Source organism: Pholcus phalangioides, unplaced genomic scaffold, assembly GCF_987345545.1.
Source record: "Pholcus phalangioides strain wild (caught in Gottingen) unplaced genomic scaffold, Ppha-v1.0 ptg000010l_1, whole genome shotgun sequence".
NCBI classification, from domain to species: Eukaryota; Metazoa; Arthropoda; class Arachnida; order Araneae; family Pholcidae; genus Pholcus; species Pholcus phalangioides.
The window spans coordinates 44,017,575-44,044,080 of NW_028301603.1; the positions used below are offsets into that span (position 1 = coordinate 44,017,575).

Below are 26,506 nucleotides of genomic sequence, written 5' to 3' on the forward strand. Positions count from 1 at the left end.
CGGACAATATGGATGATCGAACAAATAAGTGAAAACACGGATTATGTGGTCTTCAGACAGAGTTACCAGATTCAAAACTGAAAAAGGAGGACGCCTGGTGCGAACCTTAGGCAGTGCCGTCTTAACGTATGCTTCCCCCGCCCCGGGCCGTGCCCGAAGGTCCTCGAGAGAAGAGGTGCCTCCGAAAAACGAGACGTAGTTGAATTTTTCGAGAATTGTCCGGGTAGGGCCTCCAAAAAATCCCTTGGCTCGGGGGGGGGGGGTACGATGCTATTACGAGGATCCTGCCTGTCAGAACCCACCCTCGTGGGGGTCACGGAATCCCAGTACTTGATTCCTTTACTTCTATTAATTTACATTAATTACACAAAAATAGCAATAAAAAATTCGAAAAACTATCAAAGTTATCGAATTGCAACGTATATTTGATAAAGAGATGATGAAGCGCCTTAAAAGTATGACAAAATTTCATGACTGTTCAATATGATTCGAGCCACGATGAAGTGTCAGCAGGTGGACCACGCGCTAATTATTATTAATAATCTATGAATTTTGTAAAATTAATTTAAATGTCATTCCAATGTCATGGCGCAAATTTAACCATTCAACCTATCCTTTAGTTATATATACTGGGTATTTTTTCTTTTTAGATACATTGTCAAGTTTGTAATTTACACCTGATAGCATTTCTTTTACTTCTATGGATCAAACTACACAGTTGATTCACTAATGACCCACAAAAATCATGTCCCTATTCTGTAGAACTTGGTTTACTGCATGGGACCCATCTGGTCACTTCTGGCAACCAAGTGACAATTAGATCTGGTTCCGATTTTCAAGAGTAAATATGCAAATAGGTAGGTAGGAATTTTTAGCAAGGTATTAGTGCCTCTTTCAGAAAAGTCGCTTTGTATGTGGGCGTATGATGATGTTAAAACAGCCCTGGGCGTACTTTATGAAAATAGTGAAAAGCTAATCGAAAAACTCGGCAATATAATGTGAAGTCTGGTTTGCAATATTATTAGTTTCTCATCTTTCGTGCCATTCTTGTGATAATGATCTTCAACTATACAATCAAGTGTTCTTGCAATTTTAGGATCTTCTATCGGATGATGGATGTTGAAAAAAAATCGTGCATTAAAAAGAAAATACCATACGATATCTTTTTGTGGTGCCCCTTTTGTACTGATGCCCTAAGCACGTGCTTATTTTGCTTAATGGTTAATCCGGTCCTGTGACTGCGCACATGATTTCTCTGGAATGAATATTTCAAACAAATATTTAAAAAATTTTCACACGTATTTTAGTTCATTTTTTTGAGTTCATAGTATGGCTACAACATGAACCTACATATATCCTTGATGCATTATTTAAAACGATATGAAAGGTTGAACTTTTCAATTGTGATTCATTTCTGTGTGGCTACTCCCTCATTATATACCACTTTTATCCACATGAAGAGAATAAAATTAATGAAACTGCTTGCTACCACTTTTTGCGATTTTTATCACTACAAGAATGCGTATTTTGGAAGCTACAACTGACATTATCTCAACGAAACCATAATAATTTACACAAAAATAAACTAATTTGAAATAATATACAAATTTCATCCAGTACAGTAACTTGATGACATTGTACCATCTTCAAGCGCAGAATTTACATTGATTGAAAATAATTTATTCTATTTTTTTTGTTACTGTATTCTATTACGTTTATTTTGCTCTTTCGTTATTTTCATAAATTAAAAATTAACCAAATTAAATTCAAATATATTTACACTTCAGACAATTTTTGAATAACTATCTTCTAATGGGGAAATGGGAGGGAAGGGGGAGGAGTAGAAAATTATTCATGTTCGCAAGAGGGAGCCATAGGAATGAGAAATGGTTGAAAGGGGGCCATGGACAAAAAAAGGTTGAGAACCACTGATATAGACCAGTGTTTCCCAACCGGTGTGCCCCGGAACCCTAGGGTGCCGCGAGATATTACGGAGATAAATAAAAACATATGACAGTCCATTTAAAGTCTTAAAAATTTTTTTAAGTCGAATTAATTACTCTCATGCATGACAGATTAATTGGATAAGTCGCCATCTGGTGGCAGTGTCAGCAATGTGAGCTTTGACCTGAGTTAGGTCTGGCTGTCCATGTACGGCCCCATTCAGCTAACACTATCTATAGCAGAAAGCCTCCACGTGAAGCTCGTGACGTCACTTGAAGAATTCCATTTCACCTATAGTAACTGGATATACTGCAAAAAACGGTAAAGATATCGCATGCGTCGGCCTGCTATATCCAATGGCTGCAGGTGAAAGGGACTTCTTCAGTGACGTCAAACCTCCCCGCGGGGGCCTTCTGCTATAGATGATGTTGGTTAACGCACACGAGCTTACGGAAAGAGGATTCGTTGGCTTTGTAGTTTAATGGTCTTGGGTGCTCACCCAGCAAAGTGAGAGGACGTGGGTCCGATTCCCCGCAATGCCAGTTGAATTTTCTTTCTTGGATTTATCTTCGTATCAGCCAGCTGTCGAAATCTTCATAGTAATAGTGGGGAGTGGCATCAAACTCGCTTTCAACAAACTCGAATATTTTATGAATTGACAAAGAGGTGGCAGTACAGCTTCCTAGGCAATTTCTAAAGCTACACATGCCTCTTACACATTTCTAAAGCCACGCATACCTCTTAGGCATTTTAAAGCTACGCACGCCTCTAGCACCATCTCCAGGGACACGCAAACATCCAACGTATTATCTATGGGTAAGCACATCCTAGACATGTACAGAAGTGAGCTCTGTCATCATGCGTATTCTTAATAAAATAATTCAATATTGTTTGGCTGAGATCTATACCACAGAATGTGGAGGGGGAGGGGGGTGCGTAAACTTTAATATAAGCGATGTTTTACATAGGAAGAAAGCACATTTGTGTGGAACAGTGAGTATATGGTGAAATAGGTTACATTTTTGGGAATGGTTGAGTCTCTAAAATAATGCGTAGATTTCCCGAATGCGTGTTAGTAGAAAGTCATCAGACAGCCTCATTGGGCTGGAAAACAACGAGGTATAATTAAATTTTGTTGTGTTTCAGTATCTAAATCGTCAGTACAATTCTGAGTACTGCTCAAAAGTGTGAATTAACATTGGGTCCTATGGTGTGTGCGTGTACAAGTATGATATGCTTAGATGTACAGGGTATCGTTAGACAATTGACTGGTACTTTTAAAAATGGATAGAAAAAAGAATGGGTAGCGATAACAATGCACCGTTTGCTGCAATATGCTTGGGAAGCCACTAAATTCTTAGTCAGACTTGGTAATTTCTAAATTAGTTCGAAAACAGATGAAGCTGCAGTCTGGAAAAACTAGAATACAATGCATTTATTTCCAAAATTTCTATAATTTGCTGTAACATTACGTAGTCTCAGGATAAAATTTGAAGAAATTCCTGCAATATAGCCACTGGAAACTCGGGACGACTCATCGTCCGCATTAATGTGCAGCGTGACGTCAATATTATCTCACTACAGCCAATGGCAATTCAGGTCATTCCAGCTGACACGTTTCTGCGAATTTTGTTCTGAGTTCTTGTTTTTGAATTTCGTTCCAAAAATCAAGCGTGGATTCAGGGGGGTAGTGGGCAATGCCGTCTTAACGCGTGGGCCCACCGGCGGCCTCGAGAGAAAAGAGGCCTCGCAAAAATGAGATCTGGTAAAAATTTTCTAGAATTTACCAGGTAGGGCCTCAGAAAAATCACTTGGCCCGGGGGAACAGAAGAAAATATTGGGCCCCTTAAATTAGAAGAAACTGTTAGGTTGTTGGGATTTTTCGGGGCCCAGATATTCTCGTCGTTTAATCCACCTCTGCCCCTCCCGACACATCGTTCTAGACCCGAGGCTGCTATAAATGTTGGATATTTTGAAAATATTGAATTTTACTTCTTACAAGATTGCTGTGTCATCTGTTGTCAAACTTTTTTACTAATTTCGGAATTCTGTCCGACCGAAAATTTTTCTCACAGAGCTGTAAAATAATTATTTTAAATTGAAAAAAAAAAAAGAATTTCCCACCGAAAACAAAACTTATTCGTCTTGGTCTAGCTGTTACGTCAAGTCTTAACACTTTTTGTACTGCCATATTTATCTGACATGTCGAGAGCATGTTTTGTTATTTTAATTTGCACTTCCTTTTATTTAGGGAGCGGAGAGAAAAAACTGAGAATATTAGGAATAATGTCTTGGAAGCCATCAAGGTATTCGAGTATCGATCAATCTTCTTCTTTAAGCCTATGCACGGTGGGCCAAAAGTCCACGACACATACATAATTGTATTCAATTCTCGTAAATGACATTTTACATTCACCAAAGAAAGCGTAAAAGATTATTTCCTATTAATGTTGAATGGCCATTATGTTCGACCGCACTGTATCGAATACATACTATTTTTTTCCCCATGATTTTCATGTCATGTTAGAATTGATGTTGATACTAACCCACATGCAGGAACTGACGGGCAACATGTTGCATTTGAAACCTCCTCAACCTCTCGATGACCCGAGCAACGAAGAAAGTTTCAACTTCATACAAAACATCAGCCTCACTGAGAAATACGATTTCCCACAGGTCATTATTAACCAACTTTATTCGCTCTCCCTTTGTCATTAGCTTCTTTGTAAACTAAATTAAATATCTCTGGTCACGTTTTTGCGGCCTCGAATGCTTTTCCTGGCCTCAGGGCCATCAATTGTTTGGGTCCTCACTCGATGTTTTCCGAAGTTACATCCAAGTCGAGCCTAGAGCGCTTGTATTTACGAGGGGGGGGGGAGCGTGCTATAGCCCAGAGCTGAAAATTTGAGAAATGAGTGGTCGCGAAAATTAGAGTTGTATGAGAGAAGGGTAGCAAAATTTATATAGCCCGCAAGTGACAAAACCACAAAATCCACCACTGCATGGAGAGTGAGGGACCATGTCAGTGAGCGACCGAAAGAGTAGCCTAGAGAGTGTGTTAGCATGTTTCTGACCAAAAGAGTGACTTAGAGCGGGGGAACATTTCGATGAGTGAACAAAAGCGGGACGAAAACATTGTGCAAGCATGTGAATGACCAAGAGAGGGGCCAGTTGAATTAGCGACTAAAGGAGTGGCGAAAACATTATAAAGATGTGAGTAACGAAAACAGAGTGCAAGCATGTAAGTGAGGAAAACAGTTTGCTAGCATGTGAATGACCAAAAGGGGAGGGGGAAGTAGAGCACCGTAAACGCGGACTACTTTGGCCCATTTTTTTAAACTTTCAAATTCACTTCCCAATAAACCGAATATTATTACTACTTTTAAGTTTCTGGTTATCCTTTTTTTATATTGATAGGCTATCTTGAATTATGTATATGTAAACAAAAACGAATTCTTTAAACTTGAGCCAATTAAAAAAAACACATTTCAGGCCGATGTTACCCTTGCATGTCTCTAACCTTTGTGGCCCTCTTCACATTTTTTCTATCTCTAAGCATAAAATGGAGAGCTAGCTAGGGTATTCCTTGAACCTTGGGCTCATGATGGAAACTGTAGAAAGGAAACTTATATTTCTCTCAAATTCTTGTATTTCTCATTTCTCAAAAGATCATAAAAATAGCAATATTTGCATGTTTTTAGTTTTTTCTAAATTTCACTTAACAATCTTGTCTCACAAATTGTTGATGAAAAAACTTCTTTTAACAGGCTTTGAAGGCTTAATTATTTCTATTATATCATCCCAGTTATAAAACAAAATGTCTTTATCCTGGGGCCACTTCCAAAACTTTTGGGTACGCTCCATATTGCTCCTTAGGTGTGCTCACGTAAGTTTTATTATTTTATCGTTTTTGTCCAAAAACGATAGTCCTGGGTACCAGGGCCAAAGTAGCCCGCGTTTACGGTAGTACGAAAGCAAGTGCGCAACCAAAAAATGAACAGAGAGTGTGTAAGCATTGAAATGACCAGAGAGAGTAAGGGACCAAAGCCAATAATTTGCTGAAAGAGTGACCTAGAGAGTGAGAAGAACCACGTCAGTGACTGGCCAAAGGATCGAACTAGAGAAGGAGGGACTAGTTCAGCTCTTGTTTAGGGAACAGGCTTACTCAGTAGGAGAAACGTCGACAGAGTACTCAAACATTTGATTGCTCTTTGGCATTAGAATTTATTCCCTGGTAAATTGGCGGAACAATTCATGCTGTATAATTTTTTCAACCAGGAGTTTTACGATCATGTCATAAGGCTTTGGGCAGACGCTGGCGTCCAGAAATGCTACTACAGATCCAGTGAATACCCGCTCATCGATTCTGCCAAATAGTAAGTGCATCCGATTAGACTACTCAGAACATTTTGCATTGAACTATGTACCGGGTGCTTCACAAGTCTGTGAATCAAAGCTAGAAAAATCTCTAAAAATTCTCACACATGCACGCGACTTGTTTCAATCATTACTCATTTCTTTTATTGGTACACCAAGATATTTTAAAATCACAGATCTACATAGAGAACTTGATATAGAATCTATCTATAAATATGTTAAAAGAACATCAAAAAATTTTTATGAGAAATTGCAAATTTCAGGAATTGATCACTTTCAAAATATTGTGGCCTACAATCATGAGGAACGACTTCGACATCTTAGACCAAAAAATGTACTAATGATACAATACAGAAATGAATTCTAAAAAAAAAAATCGACAGATAAGATAAGTCTAAGACTAACAACTGATGAAGACGTAGAGAAAATAATAATATTTATCCAAAAAAAGAGAGAGAATAATGGAAAAGTTGAGAAGTTCTAAAAACTCATTGGAATTTATGCAACAAACAAAAAAATTACATATAGTGATTATACTAGAAATTAGTACAATCCAAACAGTGGTTAACTTCTTTTTCACTATGAATAAAACACGAAACTGAAGAAATTAATTACTGGATATATATATATATTAACAGAAAATTTTTGGAACAGGATATGTCATCACAAAGTGTCAAAAGTATAATGATATAACACTAAAAGTAGTCTGTATGCATAAAGGGGCATATAATGTCACTCCTTTTGGACATTAATCATGCCTTTGGAAGGGTAAATATACTTCTGTATTCTGTGGGAGAAATTGGAAAATTACATTTTCAGAGGTAAAAATGGAAAAGGGGTTATTTTTCCATGATAGATTGCATATATGTTTCTCGAGAAGAAAATACTGTGTTATTTTCTTTCTTTTGCAAGTTTTGATGTAAATGTTGGAACATAACAACAAAGTGATATTTATAACATATAATCACATTTAGCCGTTTTTTATCTTAAAAATAGAAAAAGGGAAAAATATGCTTATAATTTGACAAAGAACAAAATAATTTTTAGATACAAATATGGTATCACTTCTTTATTAGACAAGGTATGATGTAAAAATATCTTGATTTTGGAACATATTTATAATGTAAATAATTTGAATATGTATTTGCTTTGTGCTACCTGGAACCTATTTTAATCGCATTTATCCATTTAAAAACCTTAGACACAGAATATATATATAAAATGAAAACTTGTGTCTTTCTCCAAGTAATGATTTGGAAATATGGGTTTTTGCTTTTGCAAAGATAATGTTTTTGGGCACAAAAAAGCATAATTGTGCACAACAAATTTATTGTTTCTGCACACATACATAGTGGAAAAGTATAGGGTGCGGAAATAATGTTTTGTCTCAAAAGAATGAAGAAAAATAATTGTTTTCACGTGGAACCTATTTATCTAAAGTTAATGCAAACTTAGCAAATAAAAAGTAGATTATGTAAATATATGATTTTCATGAAACTTTTCAGATGAAAATATGCAAATGGGCATAGAAGGGCTCACTTTAGTATATGGTGCTAAAATACCATAATATAATGATACAGAAAAAGAGAAGTATAGGGAAAAAAGAGAGAGAGAGAGAGAATGAGAAAAGAATTATAAAGATTTTCTGGAAGAAAAATCCAGTAGAGATCTAGGATACAACCGAACTACGTGTATTGACTGAGTGTGCAAAAGGGCTTCTAATTTTATAAGATATTTAATAGATATTATTGAAGCTAAAATTCTTCACACCCTTTCCTGGGGGAGTCTGTTTATGACAGAATATATATATATATATATATATAAATTTTAAACCCCTCAGTCTGATAAGACCAGGGGTCAAAATTATCTTGACCTTCTTAATGATCACGCCATTAGTGATCCCTAAGATGAAGGAGATGTAGGCCCCTAAATAATAAATTTTGGGTCTGGCGCTCTGCATCACAGTTCACGGTCACTCATTTCTTGAGACGATTTCGGAAAATTCAATAAAGCCGGATCCACACCCTTCAGTGCTACGCAGCTTCAACACACGGAAAAACCGGTTTAGAGGTGTGGTTAGCACAGCGCGGGAAATTTTATTGGTCGAATGAAGTAAGCGTAGCCATCCCTCCAAACCCAGTTTTGCTCAGCTCGGAATCGCGTAGTGTGGCCCCGGCTTTTAACAGTGTCGTAATATGGTCTTAGTGTCATAATTTCATAATTTGGGCCAGTTCAAAGAAACTTGGTGGGTCACAGGACCGTCTTAACAGCTCTATAAGCTTCCGTGTGAAGGTCCCTACCTAGCTAAAAGTATCTGTTTATCAAAAACATAATTTTAAAACTTGTGCCAAATCTTATAGGCACGATGCTTTTTCGTTTCAGACCAGGCCCGTCATATAGTGGGGGGGGGGGCGTTTCCCCCCCCAGCTTTTGAAAATACACTAAAAATGGTGTGTATATATATATATATACGTACATTGAGTATATGTGTTTTGCCCCCCTCCCCCCCTGGAAAAAGTTGAAATGACGGCCCTGCTTCGACGGCCCAAGTTGAAATGACGGCCCGTTCAGTGCAAATGGTTGTATTATTAACACAGACGGGGGAACGTGAAGATAAACATTCGCCCCCCCCCCGTTCGAGGACCCTATGGCTTATGGTCAAGTCTGTGCGTAAAGACGGCTTCCGCCGTCCACGTGGTACAATATAACATTATAATGCTATAATACTGCATAAAAATTGCATTTATTCTAGTAGGTTCAGTTTTAACATTTTGGTGTTTCATTGCGTCCGTTTCAAGCTTCTTGAACAAGGTCCACCTCATAAGGAAAGACGATTACATCGCCTCGGATCAGGTGAGTGAAGACGCCAGTTGGCGATCGAAAATCGTGTCGATTACTCTGATGGTGGCTGGTATACGGGGTGAACTACTACTTATCTGCCAAACGAAAAGGGGTGATAGATGAGTCCAAGTAGAGCAATAAAACACCAGAGCAACCATATCCTATCTCTAACCGTTTTCAAATTATGGTGAATAAATGGATTATGGCAGGGAAATTCGTCGAGTCTGGAAAAACCCAAATTTATGAATTCTCTGGAAAGACGCAAACTAAGCACGTATTTGGAAAAAGCAGAAAACACTCTATGTATGTGTGTGAGAGGTGGCATCATTTTCGTCAGATTACATGGATTTGATGGCGAGTTACAAGCGCTGAGAGATTGGCGACAATCGATTCCTCACTTCACCAAATTCTACTAAAATGTATACTTCGAGAAACGCTGATTTCAGTGATATGAGGCCTATTGCAAACAAAAGGCTAAATTTCTCCTGAACTAGGAAACCGATATGGTTTATTGTAAGGTCTTTCCAAAGCTGGTGCAATGGGGAAGTATTTGGAAAATTTGACGGATTGTAGCTAGAAGGGTGTTCGCGGAATTGTTTATTACAGATTTTTGCGATAATTTGATTTTGAAGTTTGGCAATTTTTCAGCGCTTGTAGCTCATCATTAAATCCAGATAATCTGACAAAAATAGAGTTAACTTATAATGTTTCTCTACTCTTTCCAATATGTGCTTTGTTTGCGTGTAAGTCTATCAGAAACTTAACAAATTTGGGTTTTTCCCAGACTCGACGCGTTTCCTTTCCATAATCCATTTGTTCACCATAACTCGAAAAATGTTAGAGATATTACAGGGTTGGCAAGTTGTTTACAATCACGACCGTAATATTGCGTCCAAACAACAGTGGAAAAAATTCAAACAAGTTCTCTGTGGTTTTTTTCCCTCTCTTTTTTAACCATCGCGAAGGCTTTATAGCAACTATCTACGGGAAAAATTTGCTTTTTGTTTCCCTCTTTTTCTTTATAATGTATCTTTCTACTATATGCATGTGAAAGCGAAAAGGAACACACAGGGTGAGGGTGAAAAGAGGACCCACGCAAAAAAACTCTATTTTTCCCCCTTCTTCCTTTTCCTAACGTGCAATTAGTTTAGGATAGAGTTGCCAGATTTATCGCCGATTCGTTAAATAGAGATAATCCGAATTTCTTGCCAAAACCTTGTACGTTAATGTGGTTAATGTTCCACTTGGGCTCGTCTATCACTGCCTTTCGTTTGGCAGAACATGTCACGTTCACCCTGTTTTTCCTTAAATTATATGAATGCACTTTTTTCTCCCGATCCATTAGGACATATTGCACTGTCGCAAGCGCACGTCCGAAATCCAGAGGATCGAATTCCAAGTCAAGGTGCCGAAGAAGTATGGCGGCGGTTTCCAAGTTTTCTGGTAAGAAAATTAGTTTTTTGCTAGTTAGATTTAGAATATTATGGGGATCCCTTCAGCCCGTCTTGAACTCACAACTGAATTCAAGAGTTAATAGTAACATTCTTTGAAAACAGTCTTTTGGCGGATAGCAGGTGGACGCGCACACATTCTTTGAAAACGCGAAGAGGGCAATTACCCCCTTTCCGCCCCCCCCCCCGTTCTGCCTATGGATATAATATTCGTCCCCTTTGGAGCTCTCGAGTCCTCCTACACATCACGGGAAGAAAGCTGCAGGATATTAAGACAAACTGCACGTTTAAAAACCGGAATTTTCAGCAGTTTGCATATCCTAGTAGAGCAAAATTTGACCCGAAAAGAAAAACATGAATTCATCGTCCCATTAACACATGATGAGTAAGACGACTCAACTCTGGAAGACGAAATGAAAACTCCAGGGGAAAATCACAATTCTTTACATCTTTCAGATATTATGTAGAATCCATAAAAATCATTTACAAAGGTTCTTGCAACAATTTTTATTGTTCCTACTTTTGTGAATAACTTGCAACAAATCGTGAGCTACAGGGTGATGACTGATTGCAGATCGTACGCGACCATCACCACCTAGAGATAGTAAGTAGTACATTTTCCCTCAGAATATTCAGGGGAAAAAAATTCCCTGCTCGTGCCTGACCTGATCTGAATAAAACGTTTTTCGGCGGTTCCGCGGCACGTTCGCCGTTCTACCACACTTATCAAGCGGGCCAATGGGGTGGCCTATGGTCCCTGCTCGTGCCAGTATCATCGTTGCGAGGAAAAGAAATGATCGGGCTCAGAATTGGCGATTTCTATGCCCCACATCCAATCACTATGCGGTATTCGTAAGTCAATCAGGTATATTCTACGCCAAAATAAGAAGAAACGAAATAACATGCTGTGTTTCAAAATGTGGCAAACTTGCTAGGTAGTCTGAATGGCGTTTATGGCAAACACTGCAGAGGCCTTCCGTCTCTAGGTGGTGATGACGCGACTCTGGAAACATCAGTAGCTGGGGCAAAATGCTTCATATGTATGTATAGGGTGATTCAAAACTCTACGTACAAATTTTTAAGGGAGGTAGAAAACACAAAAAAGCAAAGCAGAATCGAATAGAAATGTATGACCGGAAACTCCAACCTGATCAGCTGGAGGATAAACGAAGATTCAGAAGTGACAAGCCAATAATGAGTAGAAAAAAATCTTTATTTAGTGATACTTTACATGAGAACAGTTCGTGTACACGTTGTTTCTCAACAAGTGCTCAAAATTCTTACTATCCACAGTTATCCACGCTTCACACGAACCCTTTTAAAAATACTCGGCATTTCGCGGACTTTTGCTGCTGTGATGCGGATGGTAAAAACTCTGGGCACTTGTTGTGAAACTTAACGTGCACACGCACTGTTCTCGTGTAAAGTACCACTAAATAAATTGATCATTTTGATCAGTTTTGTTGTCGCACCACGGTCATTTTCTGCATCCGGAGGCCAATTAGACCGGGACCTACAATTTACTGCCGGCGCTAAACAAAGATTTTTTCCACCTATTATTGGCTTGTCATTTCTGCATCTTCATTTATCCTCCAGCTGATCAGGTTGGGGTTTCCGGTTATACATTCCTGTGATTCTGTTTTGTTGTTGTGTTTTCTAAAAGTTTGTACGTTGAGTTTTGAATCGCCCTGTACATGTAAAAAAACCTAATTATTAAGCAAGATAAATAAATTGGGCGAACGGTTGGGATCTCTTGGACGACGGCTTGGCCCACTGGCCTCTTGGACAAGCAGCATAGGCGGGGATAGACTTGAATGGCTGAGGGGGTCAATTCATATGCATGAATATACATTATCTCAGTCGGTTCCGTCATCCTCCCAGAACGAACAGTGATTGTAACTCGTGCTGAGCGGGGTGCCTAACGTAACACTACACGTTCAAAGACCATGTATGTAGAATGACTGCCAGATCAGAAGAAAATTGTATTTATTATATCCGAGGGGTCGTTGCATTTTCATCGCATCGAAGTTATGAGACCTCAAGGTTCGTCAACATTATTCTCCTAGAAAATCAGCTGGGACCGACAATTGTTGTCGTTATAGCCGAGTTTCGTTTTTTTTAACCGAATTTTATTAAAAAATAACTTCCTTTATGTATTTTGAAGGATGTTCGACGTCGGGGGCCAGCGCGGCGAACGTAGGAAATGGATTCAAGTGTTCGACGGCATCAATGCCATCTTGTTTCTGGTAGCGTCCAGCGGCTTCGACCTCAAACTGAGGGAGGACCATCAGACGAATCGGCTCCAGGAGTCCCTGCTCTTATTCCAGGACGTCTGGAGAAGCAGGTATTCATGCTCAATTCGTTCCTTCCTCCATTGAAAATTCACCCTTGAAGATAAGGATCTTCAAAAGATTTACTTTTGCGACGTAGTGGTATGTGTGCAAAGTCTGATGACATATGAATTCTTGGTAGGTTCCTCAGAGAGGCTGGGTTCATCCTGTTCTTGAACAAACAGGACATCCTCGAAGAGAAAATCAACCGGGGTGCCCGGCTTGAAGAATATTTTCACGAGTACAAGACGTACAAGCCGATGGGTAACGAATCTAAATCATTTTCGGTACTTGCGTATTGTCCGTGCCAATTTACCGCCAGTAATGGTACCAGCGATATTGGGAATTAAAGCAACCCTTTTCTATCTATGGGAAAACTTTTAAACCAGGTCAACACTCGCAAAACTTGTTTTAGGGTGTGGCTACGCAAACTTGACATTCAAATCACCTACTCTGTGCTTGCCACACTTCGAAACCGATTTTTGCGCGGTGGAATTGTGCGGGCGTGGACCCGTCTTAATAATCGCGTAGTCAGCCATTGTCTCGGGTTGGCAACCTGGCACGGATAATTACCTCAATCCGGGTCCATATCCTCAGAGTTTCGCAGCATGAAAACCGGTTTAGTGATGTGGCGGGGGATTCTAATGGTCGATTTTGCGTATCCACACCCCAGAACCGGTTCATGCTCTGCGAAATTCTGCGGATGGGGTCCCGGCTTTATTTTCCGAAGCTCTAAATGTCTGACGGAACGTCTCTTTTTTTGACACCAGCTTCTATTTCTATTGTTGCAGACGCCGATAGCACCAGTGAGTACCATAGAGCGCGGTGTTTTATCCGGGATCTATTTCTGGTGAGTAAGAGATTCCAACTATATCGGGTTTTTTTTTTTTTTGGCATGACAACCGGAGCAGGGTTGATCTTTTAATAGTTGGCAGCACTTCTGCAGATAATGATACGGAACGCCATTTTTATAACACAAACATTAGATACAAACAGTACATATCTACACTATCTCAGAGCGAAAGCACTTTTACTTTCCAAGTTTCCTTCTCCCACACCGAGCACGACCTTGACCTGGAAATGCGTTAGATCCCGGGATCACACTATCCGGGGCGGTTCTATCTCACCTGCCGCTCGGGTGCAAAACCTCATGTGCCGCCCATAAAGGCGCAAGACGTCCCTGGTGGAAAGCTGAAATTTTTTTAGCCAAGAAGAACCCTGAGATAAACCGTCAAACCAAAAGATACCCAGGCCACATCGCCATATATCAATATCGGCTCATTGTCCTCACGGACTGAATACCTCTGGCAATTTATTCATAAAAAAGCATACATTACAAAATATACATTACAATCATAACAACTATAAAATCATAATCTAAGTATAAAATCAGTTGCGAGATCACAATCTACGTATACAATCGGAAATCAAGCATATAATCCTATATTCCATATTAAATCTTAATTCGAATATAAAATCCTAAATCGCATATTGAAATCAGTAATAAATCCGATAAAATTCATAATCGATTTCATCCTCAATTTAAATCGTTCGATTTCCACGAGCATTATACTGTTCTTGTGCTATCAGTCAGTCTTCTTTATAGTTGATCAGTTTCTTTTTTCTTTGTGAACGGCGAGGTGGCGCAGTTTGTACTTGTGCTATTGGTTGATATGGCGTCTGTGGGATCACTTTGTCTTCATTGTCTTCTATCCATCTAATTATTTCTTGACTTTATTTATTCTACTTTTGTTTTTAAAAATCTCTCTGATCCAGAGTGTGGCATTTTTAGCAGCGGGCACAGCCATGTGCTTTAGATGTGCAGTTAATTTGCATGTTGTCAAGTAATGGATGGGAGTGCCGATTTCACCACAAAGGCAATGATCTGTTCCTCGTTTTTTGAAGCGGTGAAGGTAATTTGGAAAAGGTCCGTGATTGGTTGTAAAAAGTTCTCTGCTCCAATTTTTTGCGTTGTATGAAACTTTTGGTACTATTTTGTAGACACTTCTTCCAGTTATGGCATCATTCCATCGTGTTTGTGCCATAGATTATTTCTTTTCTTGCATTTTGTTTTGCTGTAGATGATGGTAATAATATTTTAATTAATTGTGTGCCATTGATTGCCGCTGCTTTGGCTATTGTGTCTGCTTCTTCGTTCCCCCACTCACCCACGTGCGCTTTGATCCAACATATGATAATTTGTGGGTTCTTATGGAGGATCTGCCGAATATCCCTGGCCATAGCATGGATGGTCATTGGGTTCTGTATTGCATATATACTTGAAAGGCTATCGCTATAGATTATAGTTGCTTGTTGGAATTCTTGAGCTTTTATGGTTGCCATATATAGCGCTAGTAATTCAGCTTGAAATATATTATTGTCGTTTTCTAGCTTACTACTCCAGCACTCGATGGTCTTATGATCTTTCGCTACTACATATGCTTGCTGATGCTGTTCCGGAGATAGTTTTCGAGCCATCTGTGTATATATGAGTTCTTTGGCCTCCTATTTCTTTGTTCTGGTTATTCCCGATAGATACTTGGTGTTGATGCAGGTCTTCCGATGGGTGGATAGTTATTTGTTTTTCCCGTCGCTGATACTCTTCTGGAGAAAAGTTTAATGCCCCAATCTTTGCTGGTCGGTGTAGACGTAACAATAGACTCATTTGTGCTTCATAATTCATCCATAGGCTCCAAGGCTGACAACCTGTAATGACATATAGTGCACTATTTGGTGTTGTATGGTACGCTCCTGTGATATGTAATAAATTACGTTGGGCTGAGTCTAATTTCTGTTGCATGGAGTTGGTTGCGCCTGCGTACCAAATAGGTGTTGCGTAAGCCATTATTCGTGTTGCTATTGTCCAATAGAGAACTCGCCGGTGTCGATATTTGATTCGCCATTTCGCTCCGCCGATGTTTTGGAGCTGGAGAAGAAGCTTATTAATTTTTTCGGTTTGTTTTTCTATGTGTGGAGTCCAAGTTAGTCTAGAATCTATGTACACGCCGAGGTATTTTAATTCATCTGTTCTTTTTATAGATTTTCTAAGCATTCTGATGGTTGGAGGCTTTTTTGAAGATATCCATAGAAACCTTATTTTATCTGTCGTAAATTTTTCTAAGGCTTCCATCACTATTTTTGCAGTGCCTTTTTCTGTGTGGTATGAGACTATCAGGAGAATATCGTCTGCATATGACTGTACTTTCACATTTGATGGCCATGGCTCTTTCAGGATTTCGTCAACCACAAGGTTTGCCTTGGGGACAGCCTTTGTATTGATGTTTCCTTACCTCCAGCTGTAATCATTACTACTTCTCTATTATGGAGTACATCTTCGACTGTTTTCAGAAGTTGCTCAGATATCGGAAGTTGGCGAAGCTTATCTATAATAGAGGCATATCGTAGATTATCAAAGGCACTTTTTATGTCTATTGAAATAACGGCCACATTTTTGCTTTCTTTCCTTCTATTTCCTATTTCTTCTTTCAGAATGTACAGAGCATGCTCGGCCGATTTACCTTTTCGGAATCCATACTGATTTTCATGCAGCCAGGATAATCTTTCAATATGATATGTCATTCTCTGAACCAAAATTCTTTCAAATATTTTGCCTGTTGTTGATAATAGAGATATTGGTCGATATGATGATAGATTCGCTGGATTTTGGTCTTTTTTTTAGAAATAGAAGGATTTTTCCTGTTTTGAAATGCTCCGGAAAGCAATGATATTTGACGCACTGATTGAATAGATGGAATAGAAGATTTGGGAACTGCTTGTTGATAGCTTTCAAGAGTTTATAACTGATGTTGTCCAGTCCGGATGCCTTTCGGTCATTTGTTTGATTTAATGTTCGTTGTATCTCTCCTCTTGTTATTTCTGTTTCTTCTCGAGCTCTTGTTGTAAGCTGTATTTCCTCGCCTATTATCTCTTATTTAATATCGGGATAAAGCTCGTGTAGTTGTTGTTGGGCAATGTCTTTAAAATGACAACCTTACAAAACACAAAAATTAATGGAAAATCAAAATTCATGAAAATAAATAGTTTTGTAAGTTTTGAAAAAGTAATAAGAGTGATAACAATGAAAATAGTTCTTGAATTAATGATAGAATTTCACGATTAAAGAAAATGGAAGAAATGGTTTATATATATATATGTATACATATATAAATTGATTAAAAAATAACGATTTCAGAATAAATGAAATTAAATATTTTTCTAAAAAAAAATGTAAGTATATTTTTAATATTTGGTAGTGTTGAGTTCGGCTCGAGCCCCCCCCCCCCAACCCCTTCCGTGTACGCCTCTGGTAGTCCTGTTACTAACCTGTAATTCAAACACATCGCTTGGCTCCGCTAGCAACGAATTTTTGCATCAGTTTTGACAAAATTGAAAAAAAAGTCCACTAAATACAAATCTTCAGTATTACTTTATACCCAAGGGTGCTCAGCCTTTAGGAAAGTGCGAGCCACTTCATTCATTTGAAAACGTGTCGCGAGTCACTAAATCAACAAGACTTATACGTACAATATGTTCTACTAAATAGGTTTTCAAATATGTTTACTGAAATCAAATGTTTTACGTCCGCAGACAGAGACCAAGAGGACCGTGGTTCCTACGACCTCGTCCTCCAGGATGAGAAGCAGCGACGCCTACGAATACGACCGCAGGAGTTCGAAACACCGCGACTGTTACTGGCATTTCACGACGGCCACCGACACCAAAAACGTCAAGAGAGTCTTCGAAGACATCCACAACATGATCCTGATGCAGCACCTCGAGAGCATCGGACCTTCTTAATTAAAATGGACTGTCCCTGAAGAAAATTGTCTTCCCCTCATTTCGGACATTATTTGTACACGTGTTTTCCACTGTTTGCTATTTGTGTCTTTCGGGCATATTAATGTACTCGGTTATATCGTGATAAGAAAATGACGAATCGGTTCGAACAAACTTTTTCATGATTGAGCTTGCAATATCAATGCCGATTAGATTGGGCATTTTAAGGATTACAACCAGGGCCGCAATTAGACCCACCTTGTTCCCCGGGTGCTGGACCAGAAGGGGCGAAAATTTCACCCTTTGGCAAAGGGATTCTTAACCTTTTCAGCCGTGACCCAAAATCAACAAAAAGATTAGCTTCGCGACCCATGGGACTGTTTGTTTGTCGAAATTAGTGAAATCAGTGACGCAATAAGTGCATTTATAACAGGACTGTCAGTGGATTTGTACGACCTCATCTTAAAAGTCAATGCGAATCAAGTTAGTGTCGTGACCATAGCTCACGAATCCTTGGCTGGAAGTGGATTCTCGAAAGACCCTGCAAATCAAGTTTGGGTCATAATCCACAGTTCAAAAACCCTGGCTACAAGTGGATTTGTACGACCCATCTCTGAAGCCGCTAAGAATTGACGTTGAATGGTGACCCATGGATCAAGAACCCCTGGTTGTAAATAGATTCATATGACCCTTTTCCCACGAACCAAATGTGTGTCGTAGCACAAGATCTCCGACTCCGGCTTCTCTCCGGATCAAGAACCCCTGGTTGTAAATAGATTCATATGACCCTTTTCCCACGAACCAAATGTATGTCGTAGCACAAGATCTCCGACTCCGGCTTCTCTTCAAACTGTGAGTAAATCTTTCGCCTTTTACAAGGTCCCCTGACTGTAAAAGTGTATTTATACGACCTAACTCGGAAACCTTTGAGAATCAAACTTGTGTAGTAACCCATGGATCATGAATTTCTGACTGTAAGAGGATTTGTACGACTCATGTCAGAAGCCCATACGACCCAAGAAAAGATCATGGCCCACAGCTCAAGAATCCCTGGCTGTAAAGGCTCTGGCTGTACGACCCTTCTCGGAACACCTGGTGAATCAAGTTTAGGTCGCGACCCGTAGGTTAAGAACCCTTGATTTAACCTCTCCTTAAACATTATGAAAAGGTGCCAAAATTCGAGCTTGCCCGGCTGACCAAGCATCTGGTTGCGGCCCTGATTACAACAGTAAATATTATTGAGCAAGAAATAACACTTATATATACTACTATACACTATAAAAGTTCGATAAAACATCTTTTACAAAACTTGAGAAAAAAAACCAATGATTACTAATGTAAGGATTACAACCTTGCATTTGCTACACAAACCAATGGTTACATTTGCTCGAATGTAACAGATGAGCTTGTTTTTGTTGCATTTTTCAAGCAAGTTTTATAAAAGAACTTATCTAAAACTTTTATAGCGTAATCCTGGTTTCACACTATAATAGTTTGATAAAAGATATTTTATAAAACTTGGAAAACAACCAATAAGCCTAATGTAACAGATACGCTGATTTTGGTTGCATTTTTAAAGTTTTATATAAGAACTTTTTTCAGAACTTTTATAGTGTAATGCCGGCCTTAAGCCTATAAAGCTACTATAAAAGTTTTGTAAAAGATCTTTGGTAAAATTTGAATAACTCCACCAATAAGATCACAGGCTGCATTTGCTCGAATGTAACCAATGCGCTTATTATGGTTACATTGTTCAAGTTTTATAAAAGATATTTTACCAAACTTTTATAGTTTAATCCTGGTCTAAGGTTTCTTTATAACTGTACTCTATAAGGGCTCTAGATCAGACCAAAAAGGGTGGCTCTAGGATGTGTAGCCTATGCTACGCCCGGAGCGTTATTCAGGGAATGAAAGAGAAAAATAATTACAAAACTTGCAAAAAAAATTTAGGAAAAAAATTTTAATGCAAAATTTTAAACTATGAGCGTACAGAACTTACTTTCTTTTAAACCGATCACAGCTCAGGTCTATCACCGTCTATATGGGCGAGATACTACCTAGTGAGTTGCGCCGGAAGTGTGAAACTGTTTGTGTACCTAACAGTCAGAGTACGTATGTATTGTTTTGTTTTTGATTTTTCAGTGCTGCCATCTATGTTTCCGAAGTGAAGTGAGTGATGTGTTATGATTGAATTACATTTGCAGTGTTTGTAGGTCTACTGCTCTCTGTGGAGAGACTTTTTTTGAAGGGGAGATTGGCTCGCATTCGCGCCTTGAAGTTGGGAACCATAGAAAACCAACATCAGCTGACCACCATTGCGGCGACGGTGGGATTCGAACCCGGGACCTCGCGACGCGAGTCCGTCACTGTGACTACTCGACCACCACAGCGGCGAGCGTACAGAACCTTTGACCTTTAAAGACCGGATACACCCCGCTTCCCATCTCAGAGAGATATCGAAGCGTTCCCGAAGGATGGGTGTATCCGGAAAGTTTTATTAAAAACAACGTAACATGACCACCTCAGACGAAGGCAGCAAAGTAAAATAATTTACATAAAAATTGATCGTCAACTCCTGAAGTCATATAACAAATAAATAAAATCTAAACAATCAACGCCAATGGGCAATCAAAATTATAAACGGGATTATAAGATGCTGGTGTATAGCCGTCCATCCCATAAGAATCCAGTAATCGTCAATTGATCGAATGATTGCCGATAATCTTGGTATATAAAATTCCGAATCACTGTGAATTAGTCGCAGATCATCATCGTCTAAGCCGCCAGTCGTTACCGGAATCGTCACCGGGTGAACTGAGATCAGCACAATTCACTATATAGCCGAGTACAAATACAAATACAAATACAACGCCACAACAGGCAAAATGCCCAACGAGGTGGCTGATAAAAAGATGCCCATAAAAATATGGTTGTCATATGTTTCAAAAATACAGCAACCCAATTAAAAATGCAATTAACACAAATTACAAACAATATATACACCTGATAAAATATTATACAATGCCCATAAAGAATACTTATGGTTGTCTTATTCTAAGAATGAATAGCTTCTCGATTTACCCCAACATGTTTATCGTATTTCTTTTTAAACGTGTCAATTGTGTTACAATTTACTACCTCCGGGGGTAAGCTATTCCATTTATTAACAACCCTATTGGAGAAAAATTCCCTGCGACACCATAACCTTGCATTGTCCCTCACCAATCGATACTGGTGTCCCCTTGTAAAAGCAGTCGATTGGCGGTGTACTAAAAGTTCATGGTCCATCCTATCCATCCCATTGAAAATTTTGAACACTTCGATCATATCTCCTCGACACCTGCGTTCATCCAATGTAAACATATTCAAAAAATGAAGTCTTTCTTCATAACTCAAGCCCTGTGTGCCAATAAGGACACGCGTAGCTCTTCTCTGCACCCCTTCAACCAAGTCTATGTCCCTCTGTAGGTATGGTCTCCAAAACCTTACAGCATACTCCAGTCCAGGGCGAACTAAGCCTCGAAAAAGCGGAAGAATGACTTTAGGAGAACGCGAAGAGACCTTTTTGAAAATGAGACCAAGCATTCTATTCGCTTTTTTGACCACCGCTGAACAATGTTCAGAAAACCTAAGCCGCTCGTCAATGAGAATTCCCAAATCGGTGACCCTAGTTGCATCCGGGATAGTGACACCATTCAACTCGTAAGAGAACCGTGGGTTGTTCGAACCAAAATGAGCGACCATGCACTTATCTACGCTAAACGTCATGCTCCATTCATTTGCCCATGCTGCAATCTTGTTTAAGTTGGTCTGGAGCAACTCCCTATCGCTTTCATTTCCGATTACCCCCATTAGCTTCACATCATCTGCGAATTTGCTAGTAATTCCATCGATACCCTGATCGAGTTTGTCGATAAAAAGTGAAAAAAGTATGGGGCCAAGGACACTTCCCTGAGGAACTCCACTTGTGACGTCTGTCCAACCAGAGAATTCCCCGTTCACCATAACTCGTTGCGACCTATCTCTTAACCACGATTCTATCCAATTCAGCAAGTTGCCCCCTATTCCAATCTCGTGTAAACGCTTCAAGAGTTTGCCATGTTGGACCCGATCGAATGCCTTCTGGAAATCAAGGCAAACAACATCTACATTTTTGCTCTTACCCAAAGCCTTAGTCACGTGATCATAGAAGCAAAAGAGGCTAGTTACACATGACTTCCCCTTCCTGAACCCATGCTGATTATCCGACAATACATTATTCTCGTCTATCCACTTCACAAACTGCCTTTTGATGATAATTTCCAAAATTTTCGAGAGGTAGCTCGTCAAACTCACTGGACGATAATTAGACACCACTTCTCTACTACCCTTCTTAAATATCGGAACAACGTTAGCCAGTTTCCAATCTCTCGGGACGATACCCTCAGCAACACTACTCCTGTATATCTGTGCGACTGGCCCCAACAATTCATTAGCACCTTCCCTGAGAACCCTGGGATAGATATCATCTGGTCCTGGTGCTTTGCTTGCACATACATTTCTTAGAAGATTTAGGACCTCCACGTCTTCCACTTGAATATCGTTGAGCGTTTTATTACCCCATGCAACACCCGTATATCGAATATCATTATCTCCATTAAAAACCGACACGAAAAAGTCATTGAAAGCACTACACATGCCTACATTGCTCTCTACTTTTGAGCCTCCTATCGAGAGGGGGCCAACTGTCCCCTTACATCCATTATTGACGTATCGAAAAAATGATTTTGGGTCGGAGCCAATGTTATCTGCCAACCTAGATTCAACTTGCTTTTTACTATCCCTTATCGCTTTCTTCAACAGTCTTCTTTTATCAGTAAACAATGATAGGTCACCTCGTCCACTTTTATACTCCCTGAATGCTCTTTTCTTTTCAAGATAAAGGTTCCGCACGCTATCCGTGAACCATAGAGGGTGTGATGTACAAACACGCTTTTTTCGAACAAAGGGTATGACGTCGTGCAAAACAGAGGACAGCTTCGTACTAAATTCTTCCCATTGACTTACCACCCCTACTGATTCCAACCGGTCTTTGAAAACTTCCGCTAAGCTTCTTCGCAAAACATCAAAGTTAGTTCTCCGAAAACAAGGAACCAGTCTTTTGTTATCAACCTTACCCGAGGAAAAGTTACAGTGAAATCTGACGATACGATGATCACTGGAAGAAAACTCTTCCCCCACCGAAACATGTTCAACTAGATCCTCAGAACTAGTAAGAACTAAATCCAAAATAGCAGTACCCCTAGTGGCTTCTGATACATGCTGATACAAAAAATTTTCGAGCACCAACTTAAGAAAGTCTCTTTCATACTGATTTCCAGATGAAAGGTTCTCCCAATCAATACCCGGGTAATTGAAATCCCCTAGTATGAGAACCCTCTTTCGCTTACACATGTAGGAAATTTCATCATGCATTTTGGCGATGTAGTTTTGATCCCTATTCGGTAGATTGTAACAAACCCCAACAATAAGCTTATGACGTCTTTTGTTCTCAAGTTCAACCCATATGGTTTCAATACAACTTCTCTGCCCGTTACACTCTCTAGCCTTCAAACATGATTTCATGTATATCAACACTCCACCCCCTTTCCTATCAGATCTATTTCTCAAAAAAGTATCGTATCCGGAGATGTGTAAGAAAGATTCATCCCCATCGTTTGCCCAAGATTCTGTAATGGCTATAAGATCCAAGTCCTCCACAACTATCATAGTTTCTAACCGAATGATTCGCAGAGTAAACGGTGATTTTTGACGCAAATCATCGGACTGGAAACACAGCAGCGAGTTTTCGGGGTTATTTTAATGGTGCGACTTATAAGCTATAAAAGGGTGCCAAAACTGTCTCGCACGAGTAACAAGATTAACGATAATATAACGCTCCTGAATTCATCGTCGCCCATTCATTGCATCGCCCTGAAATCATGCAGTTGATCCGCTATTCACTCAGAGATTTGCACCTTTTTCAAGTTCCCGTTCTGATTCTGTAGGACTTGGCGTATTCTTAATGCGCGGAACTCTACCCGGACACAGCCCGAGATAAGGTCTCTCGACACAGCCCTCATGACAATACTGTTTACCATTTGCGACAGTTAGTATGCAAATTGGTAGGTAGGTGCTAGGTACGGGAGGGGGGGGGGAGTCCTCAGAAAAATCAGTTTGCCCAAGGGCCCCACGATGCTGTTAAAAAAGGATTATGAAAAAATCACACGAAAAATCTCATTCCAAAAACTCCGCATTAACGTGATCTTCAGTTTGCAATTTTTTTATTAGTTTTTCTTTGCATTTCTGCCATCCTTTTATGATGAAGGCCTTCAACCATACGATCAATCGAAAATTCTAGGATTTATTTTTCCGGATGGCTTGATGCTGGGAAAAAATTGTACATCAAAAAAAATTTCGATACCTTCCTTGTGCTGCCCCCTTTTCCCTGATACCCTAAGCACGTGCTTATTTTGCTTAGTGGTTAATCCAACCCTGACTCACTGAGCTATAAGGAAGGTTTCTCTATATTCAGTGCCCTGACTGTACAGTGTCCCAGAACTCCGCCTCTAAAACGACAGGGGCGATAGTAAGACGAGACAAACAATTTGGGAAGCATTAATGATCATTTCATGCCCCCCCCCCCACATGATAAGGGAGGGAGGGAGGGAGGGAGGGAGGGAGGGGCTGACAGAGATTTAGTCCAAGGGTCCGGGACGAATAATATGTAAAAATATATGTTTTTCTACGGTGCAAATTTACTTTAGAGTTGGCCCGCCATAAATGCCAGCATCACGCTCTAACGCAGGGGTTTTTAACCTATGGGTCGTTGGAGCTCCCGAAATGGGTCGTTATCTAAATCCACTAACAACCACGGACTTTTAGCTGTGGGATCCCGATTCAAACATGGTTCGCAGGAGGCTTCCGAGAAAGGTCGTGCAAATACACTTACAGCCAGGGATTCTTGAGGTATGGATCACGACCTAACCTTCATCCGTTGGGGCTTCTGAGTTGGGTCGTAAGAATCCGCTAAGGTAGGGACTCGAGCTATGGGTCGCAGTCTTGATTGATAGGGGCTTCCGAGATGGGTCGTAAAAATCCACTGACAGCCAGAGGATCCTGAACTATAGATCGCTACCCGGCTATTAGAGATGGGTCGTACAAATTCAGTCACAGCCAGGGATTTTTGAGTCTCGCACTAAAGTTGTTGTGCGGGAATTATATTCCAAAAAGTATCGTACAAATCCACTAGCAGCCAGGGGCTCTTGAGACTGATTCGCGGGGCTTCCGAGATGATTCGTAAAAACCTACTTACAGTATTGCTCTAACGAAACCAAACATATTAATTTATGTTCTTAGATTAACATGCGTTATAGATTCATCGACTGCAATTTAAATATTGAAAGTATTAGCATTATATATAAAAACTTATTTTTTTAACATTTTAAACTTTACTTAAAATGGACCTCAAATGGTGTGTGTGAAGCTTAAAGTGATTTTTAATCTTTTTTTTGAGAATTTCAATCTTCATTTTAGTCATGATAAATCTCAATAGAGAGCGCTCCATCACAACCGGTGTGCCGCGAAAATTTTCAAAGGAAATAAACTATAATCACAGAGCCGCCCTTGGGGTGCGCGAGAGGTGTGGTCGCACCGGGCCCCGCGCTTTGTGAGAACCCCCCCCCCCCCACTCACGGTAAATTATTGGAGGCTCCCACCAGTTCTTAAATTATTTCTTGCATTAATTCTGAATTTTTTTATGCCGTTAATTTTGAATTTCCATCAATTGCGGAATTATTTTCATTAATTACCGATTTTCATCAATTCTAGAATTATTTTTCATTAATTCTGAGTTTCCGTGGTCCGTGGACCTCCAGTAAAAATGCTGTGAAACCCCTGAGGGTCCAGCACCATAAATTGGGAACCACTGGATTAGTTAATATAGACGAGTCGCCCAATTTTCTCTTAAATTCATTTCGAAGTTCACAGTTCTTCCCAAAGAAGCGCTTCTTACAGTCTGACAACCCCTGCATTACATGTAGCTTGATTTAATAACAAAATATCGATTCTGTGCGGTCACTGAATTGAAATCATCGATGATGAATCAAAACCAATCTAATGACAATCGTTATCAATTTTTAAAAAAAATTTTAATGCCGAAGGCTTCTTTTTTTAAAAAAAATGGCAAGACTGCTGTAGAGACGACGGGCAATGTTAATTTAAAAAACATGTCAGTTACACACAGTGTGCAGCAATGGCTCGCAGCATGAGTTGTCTACGGAATGCCGATAGAGATAGATCATCAAAAGACGACCATTTTCATACGTAAAATAAGGGGAAGGCGCACTTCAAGGCTCAAATGCGAGCCGATCTCCCCGTTAAAAAGTCTCGCCACAGAGAGCAACAGTCCTACAACGATAAATCATTCAATCATAACACTTCACTCATAGTTAGAAAAACTGGTGGCAGATGGCAGCACTACACATAACAAGCATTACAGAGAAACAAAAAAACTTCACGTCAGGTTTCACTACACGTACACGCACATTCCCGCATGTACCGATTCGTTAGGGGTTCCGTGGGGGGGGGGGGTGCATGTGTGGTGTAGCAGTAGTAGGTAGGGCCTCCAAAAAATGGCTCGGGGATCCATGATGTTCTTAAGTCAGCCACCTCGTTGGGCAATTCGCCTGTTGTGGCGTTGTATTTGTATTAAGCCTGATAGTTTGGGTTTCCTGCTGTATAAAGTGAATGGCATCCATTAGTAGGAGA

The 26,506-nt window shown here is 39.8% G+C and overlaps 1 protein-coding gene across 1 annotated transcript in view; it reads left to right on the forward strand.

The window, feature by feature from the left end:
* Window positions 1-17,890, forward strand: part of LOC149081560 (guanine nucleotide-binding protein G(s) subunit alpha-like) — a 34,339-nt gene extending 16,449 nt beyond the window's left edge. The window contains exons 4-12 of the mRNA XM_089238501.1: window positions 4,196-4,250; window positions 4,501-4,620; window positions 6,223-6,320; window positions 9,120-9,174; window positions 10,508-10,605; window positions 12,778-12,957; window positions 13,086-13,207; window positions 13,735-13,793; window positions 17,531-17,890. Coding sequence (XP_089094627.1) covers window positions 4,196-4,250; window positions 4,501-4,620; window positions 6,223-6,320; window positions 9,120-9,174; window positions 10,508-10,605; window positions 12,778-12,957; window positions 13,086-13,207; window positions 13,735-13,793; window positions 17,531-17,740 — 997 coding nt within the window. The 3' untranslated portion in view covers window positions 17,741-17,890. The remainder of the gene's footprint in view (window positions 1-4,195; window positions 4,251-4,500; window positions 4,621-6,222; window positions 6,321-9,119; window positions 9,175-10,507; window positions 10,606-12,777; window positions 12,958-13,085; window positions 13,208-13,734; window positions 13,794-17,530) is intronic.
* The last annotated feature ends 8,616 nt before the right edge of the window (window positions 17,891-26,506 follow it).